Source organism: Lagenorhynchus albirostris, chromosome 8 (genome assembly GCF_949774975.1).
Source record: "Lagenorhynchus albirostris chromosome 8, mLagAlb1.1, whole genome shotgun sequence".
Classification (NCBI taxonomy): domain Eukaryota; kingdom Metazoa; phylum Chordata; class Mammalia; order Artiodactyla; family Delphinidae; genus Lagenorhynchus; species Lagenorhynchus albirostris.
The window spans coordinates 11454282-11469927 of record NC_083102.1 but is presented as its reverse complement, the minus strand read 5'-3'; the positions used below and the strand labels follow the sequence as shown (position 1 = coordinate 11469927).

At 55.6% G+C, this 15646-nt stretch overlaps 1 protein-coding gene across 6 annotated transcripts; it reads right to left on the bottom strand.

Moving 5' to 3' along the window:
• Positions 1–50: 50 nt before the first annotated feature.
• EPHA1 (EPH receptor A1) lies at positions 51–15313 on the bottom strand. 6 transcript variants are annotated; one of them, XM_060156470.1, is made up of 18 exons: positions 15179–15313; positions 14076–14143; positions 9557–9838; positions 8157–8565; positions 7549–7704; positions 6882–7226; positions 6630–6757; positions 6193–6343; positions 5592–5688; positions 5291–5358; positions 4330–4455; positions 3278–3463; positions 3056–3117; positions 2730–2936; positions 2393–2542; positions 1953–2146; positions 452–607; positions 51–368 (listed from the first exon to the last, which is right to left on the bottom strand). In XM_060156470.1, the coding sequence occupies exons 1-18, from the start codon at positions 15258–15260 to the stop codon at positions 290–292; spliced, it is 2946 nt and encodes a 981-aa protein (XP_060012453.1). In that variant the 5' UTR covers positions 15261–15313; the 3' UTR covers positions 51–289. The 6 variants fall into 6 exon arrangements, with proteins under 6 accessions (XP_060012453.1, XP_060012457.1, XP_060012455.1 ...); XM_060156474.1 differs by having other exon boundaries at positions 6882–6956; XM_060156472.1 differs by lacking the exon at positions 452–607.
• Between the last annotated feature and the right edge of the window lie 333 nt (positions 15314–15646).

The window sequence follows — 15646 nt, the reverse complement described above, 5'->3', positions numbered from 1 at the left end:
TGGAGGAGAGAGAGGGATAAAAACCCTGGGGTAAAGTTGAAAATTCAGCTTCTGTTTATTTACAAAAATATATATGTATATGTATATAATATATATTAAACCCTCCCCCAGCTCCCACAATTATCTTTTTACTTCTACCCGCCCCCCCCCACCCCAGCCTTTTTAAAACAATAGGCTTTCTGGCTCCAGAGGCAGTTCCTCAGGGAAGGGTGGACAGCAGCGGCACCAAAGTCCTACAGGTCGAGGGTCCCTCCGTGCTCCCTGAGGACAGGGTGGGTGAGGGGAAGGCTCAGTCCTTGAACCCCTGAATACTGCAGAGAATGCGCTTCTGGTGTGCGGGCTGTGTGATCCCCATCTGCGCCAGGTCCCTGTGGGCAAGGAGGGGGAATCGGTGAGTCTTGGGCCTCAAACCCCAGCAGGCGTCCCCCGCCCGGGCCCCCAGGGTCCTCACTCGGCTGTCAGATCGAGCACACACTGCATGGTGTCCAACCCGGCGGAGTGGAAGTGCAGGATGTAGCGTTTCATTCGGATGGACTCCAGCCATTCAGCCACGCTCCGGTAGGGGATCCCATCTGAGCCACTCAAGCTGGGCAAGCGAAGGGTCACCCTGTGGGACATGGGCTGCCTCAGTCCCATGCAGGGGGATGCAGGGCTTTCCTGAACCCGGGGCTCTGCCTCTGTGCATCTGCAGGCAGCATTCAAGTTGGCTGTCTGAGCACAGAGATTATCTAGACTTTGTGGATTAGCCCGGCCATTGTCAGTGCACCCACTTCCTGGCCGGTTTCCTGGCAACAGCAACGGGCAGGCTGACAGTCCCGCTGCGCTGACAGACCTGGGGCAAGCGGCAGCCTCGCAGGTCCAAACGGAAGGTACCACCAGCCCACGTGCACTGCAGTGGCCAGCTTTGGGCCACCGATGGGGGCCAGTAAAGACATGAAGTATCGATTATCCCAGCTGAGAGGAAGCAGGGAGACGAGGTGAGCAGAGGCCCTGGAAGGCCAGCGTGGTCTCGGCTTTTTTCAGGGTGGCCCCCCGAGTTCTGGGAGCAGCCCCCTGCTCGCCACCTCCAACCCTGGCTGTTATTCTTGCACTCTGACACCCACAATACAATGAGTGTTCCTGTCCTAAAGCCAGCCAGAGCCAGAAACCATTAGTAAAGTAAATCTGCTGGGGGAAAATATCCAGCATTCCAGAAAGATTAGCACATGCGGTCTCCAGTGTATAAGGGAGTTGTGCTCCAAAAGATAGTTCCAAAAGTTGGAACTCGGAGCACATTTTCTCCCAGAAACAAGGTTATATATGGTGGTTTGATACAGAGGCCAGCACGCCAGGGCTGCTTTACCCGATAAAGCATTTGAAGCCTTGCCCGTCTCTCCCATCTTACCCCCCCGCAAACAGTTGATTCTCCATATTCTGGCAATGTTTTTGGTAAAACACAATGATCATGTCCCTCCCATGGACAGTTTTAAAAAATTGGTCAGTAGTTCTCTAGGCTCAGGATAAAGTCCAGACTTCTCTGTACCCTGCACTATTTGCAATTGGCATGCCCTCAGTTCCCCAACCCTTGACGGCTACAGGATCTGGGCGCCTTCCCAGATCCCACAAGGTTGCCCTTCTCAGTCACAACGCGCATCCCCCGTCTGCCTCTTGTTGGTTTCTCTGTCTTCCCCACCCCGTTCTAAGTGGCCAAGCTCACTGGAGCGGGCATCAGGTTGGCGGCTCTTATATGTACTTTGCATCTTAGCGTGTTTGCTTCCCATCTTCCATCAAACCAGAGCTATCGAGGGCGAGACGCCGCATCTCCTCCATCAGAGCGCTGTCTTCCCAAAGGTGCAGATTTGGGGCTGCCTCCTATGCCTGACTCTGTTGGGAGCTCCACAGGCCCAGCGCTCGATGGTTGTGGCCAAATGTCCATTTCCGTTCTCCTAGATCTGCCTCCCCAGGGTGGTTACCTGGGATCGAAGTTGGCAATGGTTCGCAGGGAGTGGGGGTTGGCATGCAGATGCTCCAGCTGTGCCTTCAGCTGGTGGAAGGGGGGCCGACGGGCACAGTCATGGGCCCAGCAGTTCTTCATGAGGTCATAGAGGCGGGCAGGGCAGTCCACGGGCGGGGGCAGCCGGTACCCATCCTCAATGCTCTTCATTACCTGCAGCGAGGAAGAGGGTAAGAAGCTAACCCGGCAGGCCACGAGGAAGCCCTGTTCACATGAGATCGTCGTAGTGGAGCCTCTAGACCCCCTGATCAGGATGGCCATAGTCAAGACAACAGGGCATGAGGTGAAGGGGACGAGAGTAGATAGGAATGCAGACAGACTGTGGGTCAGAAAGAAGAAATGAGGCCATTGGCGGGAAAGGGCCGTGGAGGATTTGGGGAGGGAAACACCTGGGCTCACCTCCTGATTGCTCATCTCCCCGTAGGGCTTGTCCCCAAAGCTGAGCACCTCCCACATCACGATTCCAAAGCTCCACACGTCGCTGGCCGCGGTGAAGATCCGGTGGGCAATGGCTTCGGGGGCAGTCCAACGGATGGGGATCTTTCCTCCCTAACAGGGCATGTGGGGCAAAAGGCTGATGTGTTTCAGGGCACAGAAGGGCATGGGAAGTTAGTGTGTCCACATGAGCACGCATCGTGTGCTGTGCACATACTGACTGTATGTACGGCATGTAAGTGTGTGTGTGTGTGTGTGTGTGTGTGTGAGAGTGTGTATGTGATTAGTACAAGGCTCTAACCTGGGTTTCATAGGTGCCGTCAAAGTTGTCCAGGAGGCGGGTCAGGCCAAAGTCAGACACCTTGCAGCACAGGTTCTGACTCACCAAGATGTTCCTGGCGGCCAGGTCCCGGTGGACATAACTGTGGTCACTGAGGTAGTTCATGCCAGATGCTATGCCCTGCAGCATGGCCACCAGCTGCCCAGGGACCAGCTGGTCCTCCCGTTCCTGCAGCAGGGAGTGGGCAAGTTAGGGGATGGGCTGGGTCTCCTCTTCCTGGACCCAGAGCCAATGCCCAGGGCTCCGTGGCTCATCCCCCTTCCAAGCTGGTCCTCCGCCCTCCTTACCCTCAGGAAGGCATCCAGGGCTCCGTTCTGCATAAACTCCGTGATGATCATGATGGGCTTTCCTGAGACACAAAGCACACATCACACGGCAGCCTCCACCCCGTCTCTACCCAGAACCACACTTCCTGCCTCTGACAGCACATCTCCCTCCACTTCCGGTGGCCTCACCCCTCCTCTACCACTCCCTCCCCGCACGCTCTTGGACACCACCCCTCGCCGTACTCTTTGTGACAACGCCTTCCAGGTGCAGAATGTGCGGGTGGTTGAACTGGCCCATGATAGTTGCCTCTCGAAGGAAGTTCCACCACTGGCCGTCGGGAGATGTGTCTTTCAAGGTCTTAATGGCCACAGTCTTGGCACCCTGGCTGGGGGTTCTCAGGGACCCTCGATATACTTCCCCAAACTCTCCTGGGTGGAAAGAAAACAGGGTCATGGCCAGATGCATGGTCAGGCTCCCCAGGGGGACAGGCAGCGATATCTCCAGTCCTCCAGTTCCCTTTTCTTCTCTGGACCAGAGGATCAGAAACATGGTGTACCTTCCTCCCTGAGACAAGGGCTTGGCTGTACTTCCCAGGGCCAGGGGCCGGGAGTCTGGAACAGGAGTGCAGCTTTGCAAACTGTTCGGCACTGTCTCCCCAGTTAGCAGAGCCCTGATACTCAGGAGGTGCTGGGTGAGTGGGGGTCATGCAGTGGGGCTGGGTTCTGTCCACGAAGGGCAGGCTGGTCAGGGCCAGTACACAAGTGGCCGGGGAGGCTGACCACTGCCGCCTCTCTTCCGCAAGCTCCTCCGGTCACTTGGCCACACAATCAGCAAAGACACTGCTGAGCTTTGTTCTCTGTTCAGATCCATTTTCCCTGGTGACCCAAGGGATCGGGGCAGCCCAAGGACACTGGGCCCCTGGTGGGGTGGAATGTGGGGCTAGGGAGGCTCTGAGTCCCTCCCATGTTTGGGAACCATCTGAGAACAGCCTGAGCCTGGGCACAGCGACCCCCCGCTCCTGACAAAGATGATGTGTTTAACGCTCTTTATCAGAAATTCCATAACCACAAAAGCAGATGGTGCAGGAGGCGGGAGCTGCTCCAGGACACCTGATAAGGGGGTTAAAACATGAACACAGTGGTTGCAGGACACGGGGTAGAGCAGGGAGGAAACTCATCTGGGAGCTCTTGGGCCAGAGGAGAGGCCGGCTGGGCTCCACTGGGAAGGGCCGGAAGGAAGGGGCCTGCTGGCCGCTCTGTGCTGCCACACAGGCAGAGGGGACCACAGGGCTCACCTTCCCCTATGACGGTGTCCACAACCAGCCAGGCCGGGTTGAGCTCCTGGGTGAAGTCCAGGGCTCCCTGGGCAGGGTCCTCATATGCCTGGAGGTCCACGTAAGGCTTCAGCCACAGCTTGTCCTCTGCGGGGAGAACAGAGAGGGCTCAGCCCAACTCCAGGGCTCAGGAGTACTGGGGGGAGGGGGAGGGAGGGGCCAGCAGACCCCGGTGCTCATTCTTCTGTTCCCCGAGGAGTCCTGTCCTGGCTGAAGTGAAAGACAGTCTCTATCCTCAGCAACGACGTCTGCATAGCGCAGCCATTCCTCCTGCTGTCTACATGCAAAGCTCGTGTGTCCTCACCATCCAGGGCCCAGAGCTGGGGCCCGGAACCCAGACCCAAAAGCGTGTTCATGGCCTCAAGTTACCCAATCATCCCATGGCTCATTGACCCTAATTCCTCGCCTCCCTCCCCGCCGCTGCTCACCGTACTCCTCCGGTCACTCCCTCCGGTCACTCACAGCTCGGTCACTCACAGCTCGTTCACATTCCAGACAAGCCTCGCTCCCGCTCTGTTACTTGGACGGCCCCTAGACTCCCCCTTTTGTGGGGCACCTAATGAGGTGACCAGCAGGAAGCCCACATGCCTGGGAGGGCTTCAGGGAGCCTGCGGGCAGTCACCCTCCCAGCCAGCCTCAGCCCACAGACCCAGCCAGGGAGGATGAGGAAGGCTTGCCCGGAGCCTGGGTGCCGGTGCAGTGGCACCAACAGCTAACGGGCGATTGCACAGAGCCTCCGGGGGACTGTCAGTACGAGGTTAATTAACCAAAGTTAATTAAGTAGAAAAACACAAGAGCCCTGGGGACGAGAGAGCCCACCTGTGCCCCCAGAATTGTCCTAGCAAATGTGGGGCCCTTGGTCCCGTCCCAGTGGCGCCTCCCAACACACACACGTGTGCACACACAGGTGCTCCTGGCTCACCTCTGTCCCCATCAGCGACACAATCGCGCTGCCTCTGCCGCCTCTGGTGCCGTCGCCGCTGAGCTTTCCTGTGAGGGTTGGGGACCAGGTTCTTCAGGGGCCCAGGACCACCTCCGGGGCCCAGATGTGCTGCAGCTGAGATTTCCCCAGAAACGGCAGGGGGTGGGGAGCGGGTGGTGCGGGGACACTTTGGTACTAGGGGGTGGGAGGGCTGCTGGGCGGCATTCAGCAGCTTCTGCCAGGGCAAAGGGACCCAGGGTGGTGGAAGTGGGGGGGTGGGTGGGGGGGACAGGAACAGCACCTGGAACGGAAGACAAGCATTCCGAGAAGCAGAGCTACACCCAGCAGCAGCCCAAAGATGATGGCCACGATCTCTCCTCCAGTCACGACCCTGGAAACTATAGGCACGTGGGGTGAAGAAGTCTGGGGGTGCTCAGAGCCCCCAGGGATGATGGAGGCTGGCAGGGCACACGGTGTGTGTGTGTGTGTGTGAGGCGGTCTCTCGGTGGCTTTGGGTGTGCATTCCCCAACCAGGGAGATGGGTGTGAGCGTGGGTGAGAGAGCCCGCGGAAAGGGCCCCACCCAGGGAGCACCAACCTGCTCTGTCTGTCAATGGACACTAACCTGAGGGGTTAGGAGATGGGACAGGATGCTGGCTGGCGGTACACGGCATCAGAATGTGCGTCTGGGGAGGAGGTGTGGTGTGACTCTGCACGGGGCCATCCGCCCAGGCAGCGTCTACGTGTGTGCGTGCCTGTGTGTGCGTGTGCGTGTGCGTGTGTGTGCGTGTGTGTGTGCGTGGACGAGGAAGGAAGATCACTGACTGGAACAGGGTCTGAGAAACCTCAGGGGGATGACAGTCGCATGTGTGTTTGCGACAGAACACAGAGTAACCCACCCACCTGGTGGGCTGGTCCGAAACTCATGGTCAGGGGAGAAGGGGCCAGGGCCCAGAGGGGTCAGCATCCGGACTCTGACGGTGTACGTGGTGTCCGGCTGCAGTTCGGTCAGCAAGACCCGGGGCTCTAGAACCATCTGGTACCGTTCTTCATCCTGTGGATGGGGACTCGTGTTACCTGGGCCGTGCCAAACCAGACCCGGTGGAGGAGAAGGGCAGCCCTGGGAACACGTGGGAGGGGTGGGCTGCGGAGTGATCGGGGTGGGCTGCGGAGTGATCGGGGTAGGGCTCCGGAGTGATCGGGGTAGGGCTCCGGAGTGATCGGGGTAGGGCTCCTCAGAGGGCTCTGTCCTGAGAAAGCCACACGGTTCACTGCGGGCAGCTTTCTCCCATCCGGCGCCCCAGGAGAGGAACGCTGGAGGTGCTCCGCCGTGAGCTCACCTGGTTCAGCACGTGCAGCTCGTAGCTGAGGTTCCCCCCGGGGCTGCGAGGCCGGGACGCCGCCCAGGTCAGCTCCAGCTGCCGTGGCGCCTTCTTCACCAGCCTCAGGGACAAGCCTGACAGGGTCACTACGAGTCCAGAGGGAGGAAATCACTTAAGAAGCCTCTCCTTGCTTCCTGCTGGTCAGTGTGTCCCTGGGGTCCTATGCCCTCCGGCCTCCTCCAGGCCCTGCTGGCCCCCCAGACCCCTCACCTGCACGCCCCATGCTGATGCTGAGTGAGGCGCTGGCGGGCTTGGAGGTACCCAGCTCCGACACTCCGTTCTGGGCTTCAACGTTAAAGGTGTAGTTGGCGTCGGGCTCGAGGCCATCCACGCACACGGCGGCCGTGGTGAGCCCGCTGGGCCCCGGGGAGAAGCGCACGCTTTCCCCGCAGGGCTGGCAGGGCTCCCCGTCCGGCGCTGCTTCCCGACACTGAGAACACCCCACATCGTATCTGACATCTTCGCGTCCCCCCAGGTCTACTGGGGGCTCCCAGCGCAGGGAGAGCTGAGTCCCCGAAATAGAGAAGCTCAGGTTTCGGGGGACTGAGGGGGGGCCTGTGGGAGAAGACAGGCCATCGGTAGGAAGCAGCACGGCCCTCACCGGAGCTGCTGGCCCCTAGCCTTCTCCCAACCCCGATTCTCCAAGTCCTCCGCGGCCTTTGCCCGGAGATTCGATTCCTAGTGGGGAAAAGGTAGCTTAACCGCATCTCTGCGTTCCTCCAGGGAGAGCAGTGGTGCGCGTTTGGGGCCTTTAAGTGGCCGGCACCTTGGATGGTCCCCGATATTTGATAGGCTCTGGAAAGTTCGGACCCCAACACAGGTTTAGCCAAGGTCCTGCACCTCGTCACGGGCGGCCAGGTCCCGGCCCCGGACTCACGCGTGCATGCTTTGGCGGGGCCCTCCCCAGGAACGCGGTAGTGCCCGCTCTCGCAGGTGCACAAGGTGGCCCCTTCAGACTCGGATGTGCTGTGTTGGGGGCACTTGAGACAACTGGGTGTGTCCACGTCCGCCCTGTAGGAGCCTTTCGGGCAGGCTGGAGAGAGAATGACACAGAGCCAAGGTTGTCCAGTGTTTTACTGGGAGAATCACACCCCTCCCGCAAATCGCTTGTGCTGGGAACACCCCCGCGTGTGTCTCCCTAGGGCCTTGGGACACTCCGTTTAAAAATCACTGAGATGGGCTTCCCTGGTGGCACAGTGGTTGAGAGTCCGCCTGCCGATGCAGGGGACGCGGGTTCGTGCCCCGGTCCAGGAAGATCCCACATGCCGCGGAGCGGCTGGGCCCGTGAGCCATGGCCGCTGCGCCTGCGCGTCCGGAGCCTGTGCTCCGCAACGGGAGAGGCCACAATGGTGAGAGGCCCGCGTACCGCAAAAAAAAAACAAAAAAACTGAGATGGAGCGTCGGCTTCCTTCCTTCCCTTGGCACCCGGTAGACCCTCCCCCGAGTGGTCCCTCCAAGTTCTTACCACCTCTTGAGTCTCCTTACCGAGGCAGCCCTCGACACCGCCGCTGCCGCCTTCCTCGTAGCCAGGCTCACAGTGGCACCGCCCCACTGGCACCAACCACTGGCCGTCGGGGCTGCAGTGCATGCGGGGTACACCCGAGGGTCCAGGGGTGACGTGGGCGTGGGGCAAGCAGGTCCCTGCCACTTCGGCCAACCCGCCTGGTCCAGGGAGAGTGTCGGGGAATTGGGCCAAGCCGTGCACAGTCTCAGGGCAGCGCTGGTAGAAGACCCGGACAGACACCAGGGCCACACAGGCACCCGGGTTGTGGAAAGCGAGGTAGAGGCCTCGGCGGGTCAGGTGGCCCAAGGAGCAGCGCTCCACGTTCAGTTTCACGGCTCCAGACGCAAGGTCTCGAATGGTGAAGCTCTGGTCTGCAGCCACTGTGGTTACCTGGGAAGAAGGGTGGGGAAGAGGGAAAATGGCAGAGTCGTGCTTCCTTCCCTCGTAACAGAAACGACTGTTTGCTTAATACTTTGCAGTTTACACGGGCATAAACAGAGGGCTGATTACACGGGAGCTACCGAACCAAGCATTTTTACGTGCATTACACTGTCGAGTCCGTGCAATAATCCTACACGGTGGGATGCATCCCCTTCCTCATTTGACAGATAAAGAAACTAAGGCTAAGAGAAGTTGAAGACCTCGAACAAGACGATACAGCTACTACATGGTGGGGCTGGGATTGGAGCCCAGCTGTGGGATGCTACAGCCCAGATAATGTCCACTCTTCAAAGGTGTTCCCAACCTCAGTGCCAACAAGGTGATCAGTTATAAAGCGTGTCATCATTAATTTATGACTAATAACAAACTTCACAACAGCTGCTCTTTGGAAAAAAATGAGAGTCCGTCCTATAATAATATGTTCCCTTCTCTTTTGCATTCCAGTATGTTTTCTTGAGTAGGAAAGAGAGGGAAGGGATTAAAAAGTAGCCTGCAGAGAACTGTCTTCCTACACAACTCTAGGGATACTTATGGGTGTGTGTCACACACGAATGTAGTGAGCATGGACGGAAAAAGTCCAAATACCTCTCCCCTGCCTCCACCATGTCCTGCTCTTATCTCAGTGGATGCTTGTAAAAGCCTCTGGAGTAGATGAGGCTGACAGTCATACTGTTAATAATAAAATATTATTATCACTCCTTTAAGACAAGGAAAAACAGCCCAGAGAGGTTAAGTGACACACCCCATGTCAGGACGCAGCTGAAAAGGTGCTCAAATCCAGACCTTCTGGTTTCTAGTCCCACATTCTTTCCACTATTCCACACCTACGCTCTCTTCCTGTTTCTGCCACCTTCTCTTTTTCTGAGTGGAGTGGGGTCATGGAAGGGAGTGGGGCAAGGATCAGTGTCAGGGCTGAAATGGCCCCGAGGGGTAGAAGCACCTTCTGGAACAGGGGCCGCCGGAGCTGAATGCCCACATCCTGGTCACTCTCCATGTACAGGAGGTTGAAGGTCTCTTTGCAGCCCAGAGGCTCAGCTTCCCCGGGGAAACTCTTGCAGTCCCGCACAGTGAACTGCAGCTCCACGTGGACACGCGAGGCCTCCTCCCCCCGGTAGATCCAATTGGAGCGAAGCCAGTGGTCAGTGTCTCTGCTTTCTTGCACTGGGCAGTCCTGGTACATGTACAGTGGTGTCCCGTTCAGTATCTGCTGCACCTCACTCCACTGTGAGAGGAAAACGAGCGTCAGCCTCCAAGCCATCATCACCTGTTCCCCAAATGCTCAATTTCTAGAATGGATGGCGAGGAAGCTGGTGTCAGAGATGCCCAGGTTCACGCTACTTGTCCTGCCCTCTCCCCACCCCACGGCCCCAGGATAGTAGGTTAAATGTTTAGGGTCGGAGATTTCTTCGGATATAGCATGGGCAAGACAACACCCCCTTGACAACCCTGGCCAGCTCTGGACCCTTCAATGAGCCCCTCCAACTGCAAGAATATGAGCACCATTTTTACCCTCAGCAGGGCTGTCAGGTACCCCAAAGGCAGATTTTTGTAGCAAAAGCTCATGCACAAAAACTTTCTGCCTATTTGTTCAGAGACGAGGAGACTGCGTTTAATATTAAGGCCTCTGACCTTTGGAGGGTGAGAACAAGCATAAAACTCTTCTGTAGGAGGGAATCTCACTCTACAAAATTCCTTCCAGTTACAGCCACTATCAAAAGCAACAACGGGGGCTTCCCTGGTGGCGCAGTGGTTGAGAGTCCGCCTGCCGTTGCAGGGGACGCGCGTTCGTGCCCCGGTCTGGGAGGATCCCACGTGCTGCGGAGCGGCTGGGCCCGTGAGCCATGGCCGCTGAGCCTGCGCGTCCGGAGCCTGTGCTCCGCAACGGGAGAGGCCACAACAGTGAGAGGCCCACGTACCGCAAAAAATAAATAAATAAATAAAAATAGATAAAAAAATTTTAAAAATCAACAACGGAAAGAGTTGGTTGGACCCCTAGATACCATCCAGACCATCCTTAACTTCTTTTACATTTAATCTTAATAATAATAACGGTCAGCACTAACGTAGCGCTTACCATGGGCCAGTCACTATTCTAAGCACTTTCGATGAGGAAACTGAGTCACAGTGAGGTTAAAGGACACATTGCCCAAGGCACCAGCTATTAAGAGGAGGAGCTGGGAGGTGCACCCAGACACTCTAAGTTCCAGAGTTTATGCTCTTAATCATTAGGCCTCTATGTGCTTATTACAAAAAGTCAAAGAACAAAAACTTACATATAACAAGAAGTGAAAGTCCTCCCATCCATCCACCCATTCTTAACAACTTGGAGTAAAACTTTCCAGATCATTTTCAGTGCCTCTAGAGAAACATTTGAATTTTTTTTCGTGTGCGTGTGTTTTTAACATAATTTTAAAAAATATATGTGTTCTTCTATAACTTACTTTTTTTTTTTAAACGAATAAAAAGTCTTTGAAAGATGTCCACAAGAGTATATGGCTCTACCTAATTTTTTTAGCAATCCATAAAATAGTATCCCACTGTATGGCTGTACCATAATTTATTTAATCATTCATCTATTGTTGGACATTTAAGTAACTTCTAGTGCTTGTTTACTTTTTAAGTAAACATGTAGATTCCTGTACGATTTCTATAGACCTGCTGTATCAAAGGGTAAATATAGTACAAATTTTATCAGAAGATACTGCCAGACTGTCCTCCACAAAGGCTTTATCAATTTACACTTTCACAATGCAGGAGGGCGCATTTTCTCAAAACCTCATCAACAGGGGATATTAATGAGCTTTTTACTTTTGGCAATCTTATGGACAGAACAGCTTCTGGCCATTTTAATGTACTTTTCTTTGAGGAGGAGGTTGTGCGTTTCTCTTTTGTTCATTGTCTATTTGTATTTTTATGCAGTTACGTATTTATAACTTTGCCTGATATTCTACTGCTATCTTCTGAGTGTTCATTTGGATCTTTTTTTTTTTTTTTACATTATAGACATTAATCATTTGCTCGAAATGCATATTTCATATATTTTCTCCGTCATGCCATTTAATTTTGCGAATGATGTCTGTGATGTTGACATACTTTTAAAATTTTTACATAATACCATTTATCTTCTTTCCTTTTTGTGTTGTGTATTTTGCTTGGGAAGCTCTCCCATCCCAAACTTATAAAGATCTTCTATATTTCTCCTAACATTCTTTTAGGTTTGGTTTTTAGGTTTAGACTTTAATCTTCCTAGAATTAATTTTGTTGTCTGTAGAGTGTGAAGGTGTAACTTTACCTTCTTCCTTTTTTTAAAAAAAAATTATGGACACCAAATTGTCAGTTTATTGACTACTCTATACTTTCCACATTGATTTGCAATTCCAGTGTTATCACATACTAAAATCTCTAATATGCGGGTTTGTTTGGGGACTTTCTATTCTGTTCCATTGACCTGAATATTCTCGTGCAATGCCAAATGTTTTAATTATAATTGATGTACTGTATGGTACGTTCTGATATCTGGTAGGACAAGTTTCCTATTTCATTCTTCTTCTTTTTTCAAAAGAATTCTCAGACATTCTTAAGTATATTCTCTGCCAGATGAACTTAAGAAGCTCTCAAATTCTATAAAATATTCCATTGATATTTTGGTTGCAACCCCCTTATTTTATAAAGAAGAGACTGAGGCCCATAGAAAGTTCACTTTCCCAAGGGTTTTCATTGCTACTCGCAGCTTTGGGAAAAGGCGAGAAAAAGCACCCTTAACTAAAGTCTGGGGTGGCATGGGGGCAGGGGCAGAAGTATATGTTGCTGTGAGGCACGTATTTTTGTACTACGTTAGGGAGTTCAAAGATCAGACAAGGGGTGTCCAGGCTGCAGTGATAGAAGGCACCTAGAGCCTCTTCTTAGGAAGAAGCTGGGACGGGGAAGTCGGAGTGGAAGGCTTGGGGTGAAGGTCAGGTGGAAAGGTGGTGGGGGTTTCATGCGCAGCTCATTAGCTAGACCACCAGGGCTGCAGCTGGACCAGGGGCAGCAGATGTTCCCAGCTATGACTCGCCTCCCCCAGTTCCAGCAGTGACAGATGGGGGAGAAGCAGCTGCTCAGGATCAGCAACAAGGATCCTTTCACTTACGGCTCTGGTTGCTACATAGATACATTCTGGGGAGCGTGAATCTGAATGTGTGTGTGTGTGTGTGTTTTGAAAAGATGGGGAGGGGGAGGGGGGGACAAGGCAGACAGTGGGGATGTAACTGCTGCTGTCTCCTCGCCTTCCTAGTACAAAGCTGTTGAGCCTGAGCTGCAAAAGGGGCCTTGCTTCCACTGCAGCCAAATTAGGGAAGAGCTATGTGGGTGGGGTGGCAGGGGAGGCCTGTGGGAGCCAGCAGACGGACCTGCAGCCCTCACTGTGGAGTGATCAGCTGCTTTATGAGATGAGGTGCCTGTCAGAGCTGGCCTAATCCAGGATCTTCTGAGCAGCCCCTCCTGTAGGATACATTATGGTTTAGTCTATTCATTCTAATGACAGGCCACTCCATGGGAGAGCCGAGAGTGGAGCCAGGGCCCTGGGACTCCGAGGGAAAGAAAGCAAGTAACCCCAACCCCAGAAATACAGGCTGGATTCCTCCTGGAGTAGGAAAGAGGAAAGGGAACACCCAGAGGACAGGGTCTAGGACCAGAGGGAAGAGGCCTGAGGCCAGAGTCCTGGAGGCTGCAGCACCTGCGGAGGCCCCCGTGTTTCCAGGGCCAGCTCTGCTGAGTGACAGAAAGGTGCTCTATGGGACTCACAAGATCCTACCTCTGCTCACTGGGTCTTCGGAATATCCAAGGAGGGAAGGGGCTTGAAACGCATGGTGTGCCTGGGCTGGGGAAGGCGGGGGAGGTGTCAAGGGCTGAGGGACCTCTAATGGGGCAGCTTTTAACTCTGGGAGAGTCAAAGACCCTTTGAAGAATTTGATGAAAACTCTGGCCCTCTTCTCCAGAAAAAAAAAAAAAAGTCCACATACAGCCACACAACTTCGAATACTCTTTTATGGGGCTCCCAGACCCCCTGAAACCTGTCTATGCAACTCCATTGGGATGGACGGACCCCAGATTGAGGACACTCTTCTATGTTTGGGTCTCAGCTCTCAACCATCCCAGGGATGGTCCATTCTCTTCCCAGGAGGTGTCACTCTCATCTTCCCCCAGGTCCTCACAAGTATTCAGCCCTCCCTCGCTGGGGCAGGGAGAGGAGGAGCCAGGCTTTGAATCGGTCCCCAGGGGGTGAAGCCTGACACCCCCCCCCCCCAAGGCTCCACACATTCAGGAGGCTCTGATTCACCTCCCCTCCCCTCCCCCTCCCAGAGGAGACACTTCCGGTTTTTCCTGCTCTTTTCTACGTTCCTCCACCCACCTCACCGCCCCATTTCACACAGGCCTTCAGCCTTGAGCCACCCTAGGTCCTTCCCTCCCCTGACACTTACCCCATCCTCTGGGGGATCCAGCAGCCAGCCCAGCTCTCCCTGTGCCTTGCTAGTATCCATCAGCGTGACTGAAGGTGGAGAGAAAGGGGGCCTGTCATCTCTGGGGGAGAAGGCCCCCGGCACACGTGCAACCCACATTCCTCTTCCTGGGCCCCCCAGCCCCAAGGCTTCAGCATCCCGTTAACAGCTGTGAGTTCCTGAGATTTAGGGGAGGAAACCGGCCCAGGAAGGAGGAGTGAACGGCTACGATGACTAGTCTGTCTTCCTCCCGAGTGTGAAGGGAAGAAAGCAGAGTGGGGCAAGGGTTGGAGCGCTGGACCTTTGACCAAAGTCAACGCAGGAAGCGTTAGGAAGAGCAGCCCCAGAGAGGACGGGCAGCCTCTCACTCAGCGGGGCTGGTGCAGCCTGGGGGACCCATCAGCCGCAGAACTGGAAGGGCGGATGGGCGAGAGAGGAGCTCAGCCTCTGGGGGTCATGAGTGGGCTGGGTGTGGACAGGGGACTTGGGAGGGGGGTCCTGGGTGCAGGGGCTCCCTCCCCCTGGCAAAGGGCCTGCCTTGCCCCTGATTGGGGGTGTGGACCGGGGGTAGAGACACAGCGGAGAGTCCAGGAAGCGGGGGTAGTAGGGTCAGAGAGCATGCAAGTGTCCACATGGAAGGCTTGATCCCTGCCTTCCGGAGCCCCTGCCTCCCGAGTCCTAACCCATCCCCCAGCGGCAGGTCCCTCTGTCCCCCAGCCTAGGTTGGCATAAAGCGACTTCCACTTCTGACTTCAGAGGGTTCAGATCTCTGGGTTGGGCGCCTGAGGCCGGGGCTGCCTGGGAATGAGGGGTCCTCACCATTGCTGGGGTAGGAGGTCTGGACGCTGCTTCCGCCAGAAACTCACTCCCCACCCCCAGGAGAAAACTGCTGGCCAGCAGGGGCGGGGGTGACTGACCCGGGAAAGCAGCTGTTTGGGGTTAAAGACCAAAGACTGGCCTGGCCAGTCGATCGCCTGGCAGCCGGGCAAAACAAGAGCGCTGGAGAGGGGCTCTTGGAGAGGGCCTCCTCAGGAATGCCGACCCCTGGAGGAGGGGGAGGGGCGGGGCGGGGCGGGGGTCGGTACCTTCCATGGCGCGCGCCCCCGGGGGCGGCGGGGCGCAGAGAAGCAGCAGCAGCCCGAGCCCCAGGGGCCAGCGCCGCTCCATGGCACGGGGCCGGGACCTGGGACCGAGGCCCGGACAGCTGGGCCTGGGTGCGAGGACTGGGCGAGCGGGGCCGTCCGGACAGGGGCGGGGGGCGGGGCCAGAGCCCGGGGCGGAGTCCAGGCCTCACCTGGATCACCTTCTTAAAGGGACAGTAGAGCAGGAAGGAAACTTGTAAAACAGGTAATAAACTTCAAAAAGTGGAGGCGTCTTGACCGGAATGAGACTGCGGGCGCCGCCTAGTGGGTGGGATCGGGAATTGACTCACCCAGTGCTAATTCTAACCCTAAACCCAACCCTGTCTCGATCCAGCCTTTCGCCTAATTCCACCTCGAATTTGTATTCCTCCCTCTCCCTTTCTTCAGGGCCCAGCACTGTAATAGACTCAG

Excerpts from the sequence above, each read along its gene's own strand:
- EPHA1 (XM_060156470.1), bottom strand. The coding sequence starts at position 15,260 with ATGGAGCGGCGCTGGCCCCTGGGGCTCGGGCTGCTGCTGCTTCTCTGC. Across the intron at positions 5,359-5,591 it reads ATGCTTGTCTTCCGTTCCAG|GAAAGCTCAGCGGCGACGGC; the intron begins GTGCTGTTCCTG and ends CAACCCTCACAG. Across the intron at positions 369-451 it reads GTGCTCGATCTGACAGCCGA|GGACCTGGCGCAGATGGGGA; the intron begins GTGAGGACCCTG and ends CCTTGCCCACAG.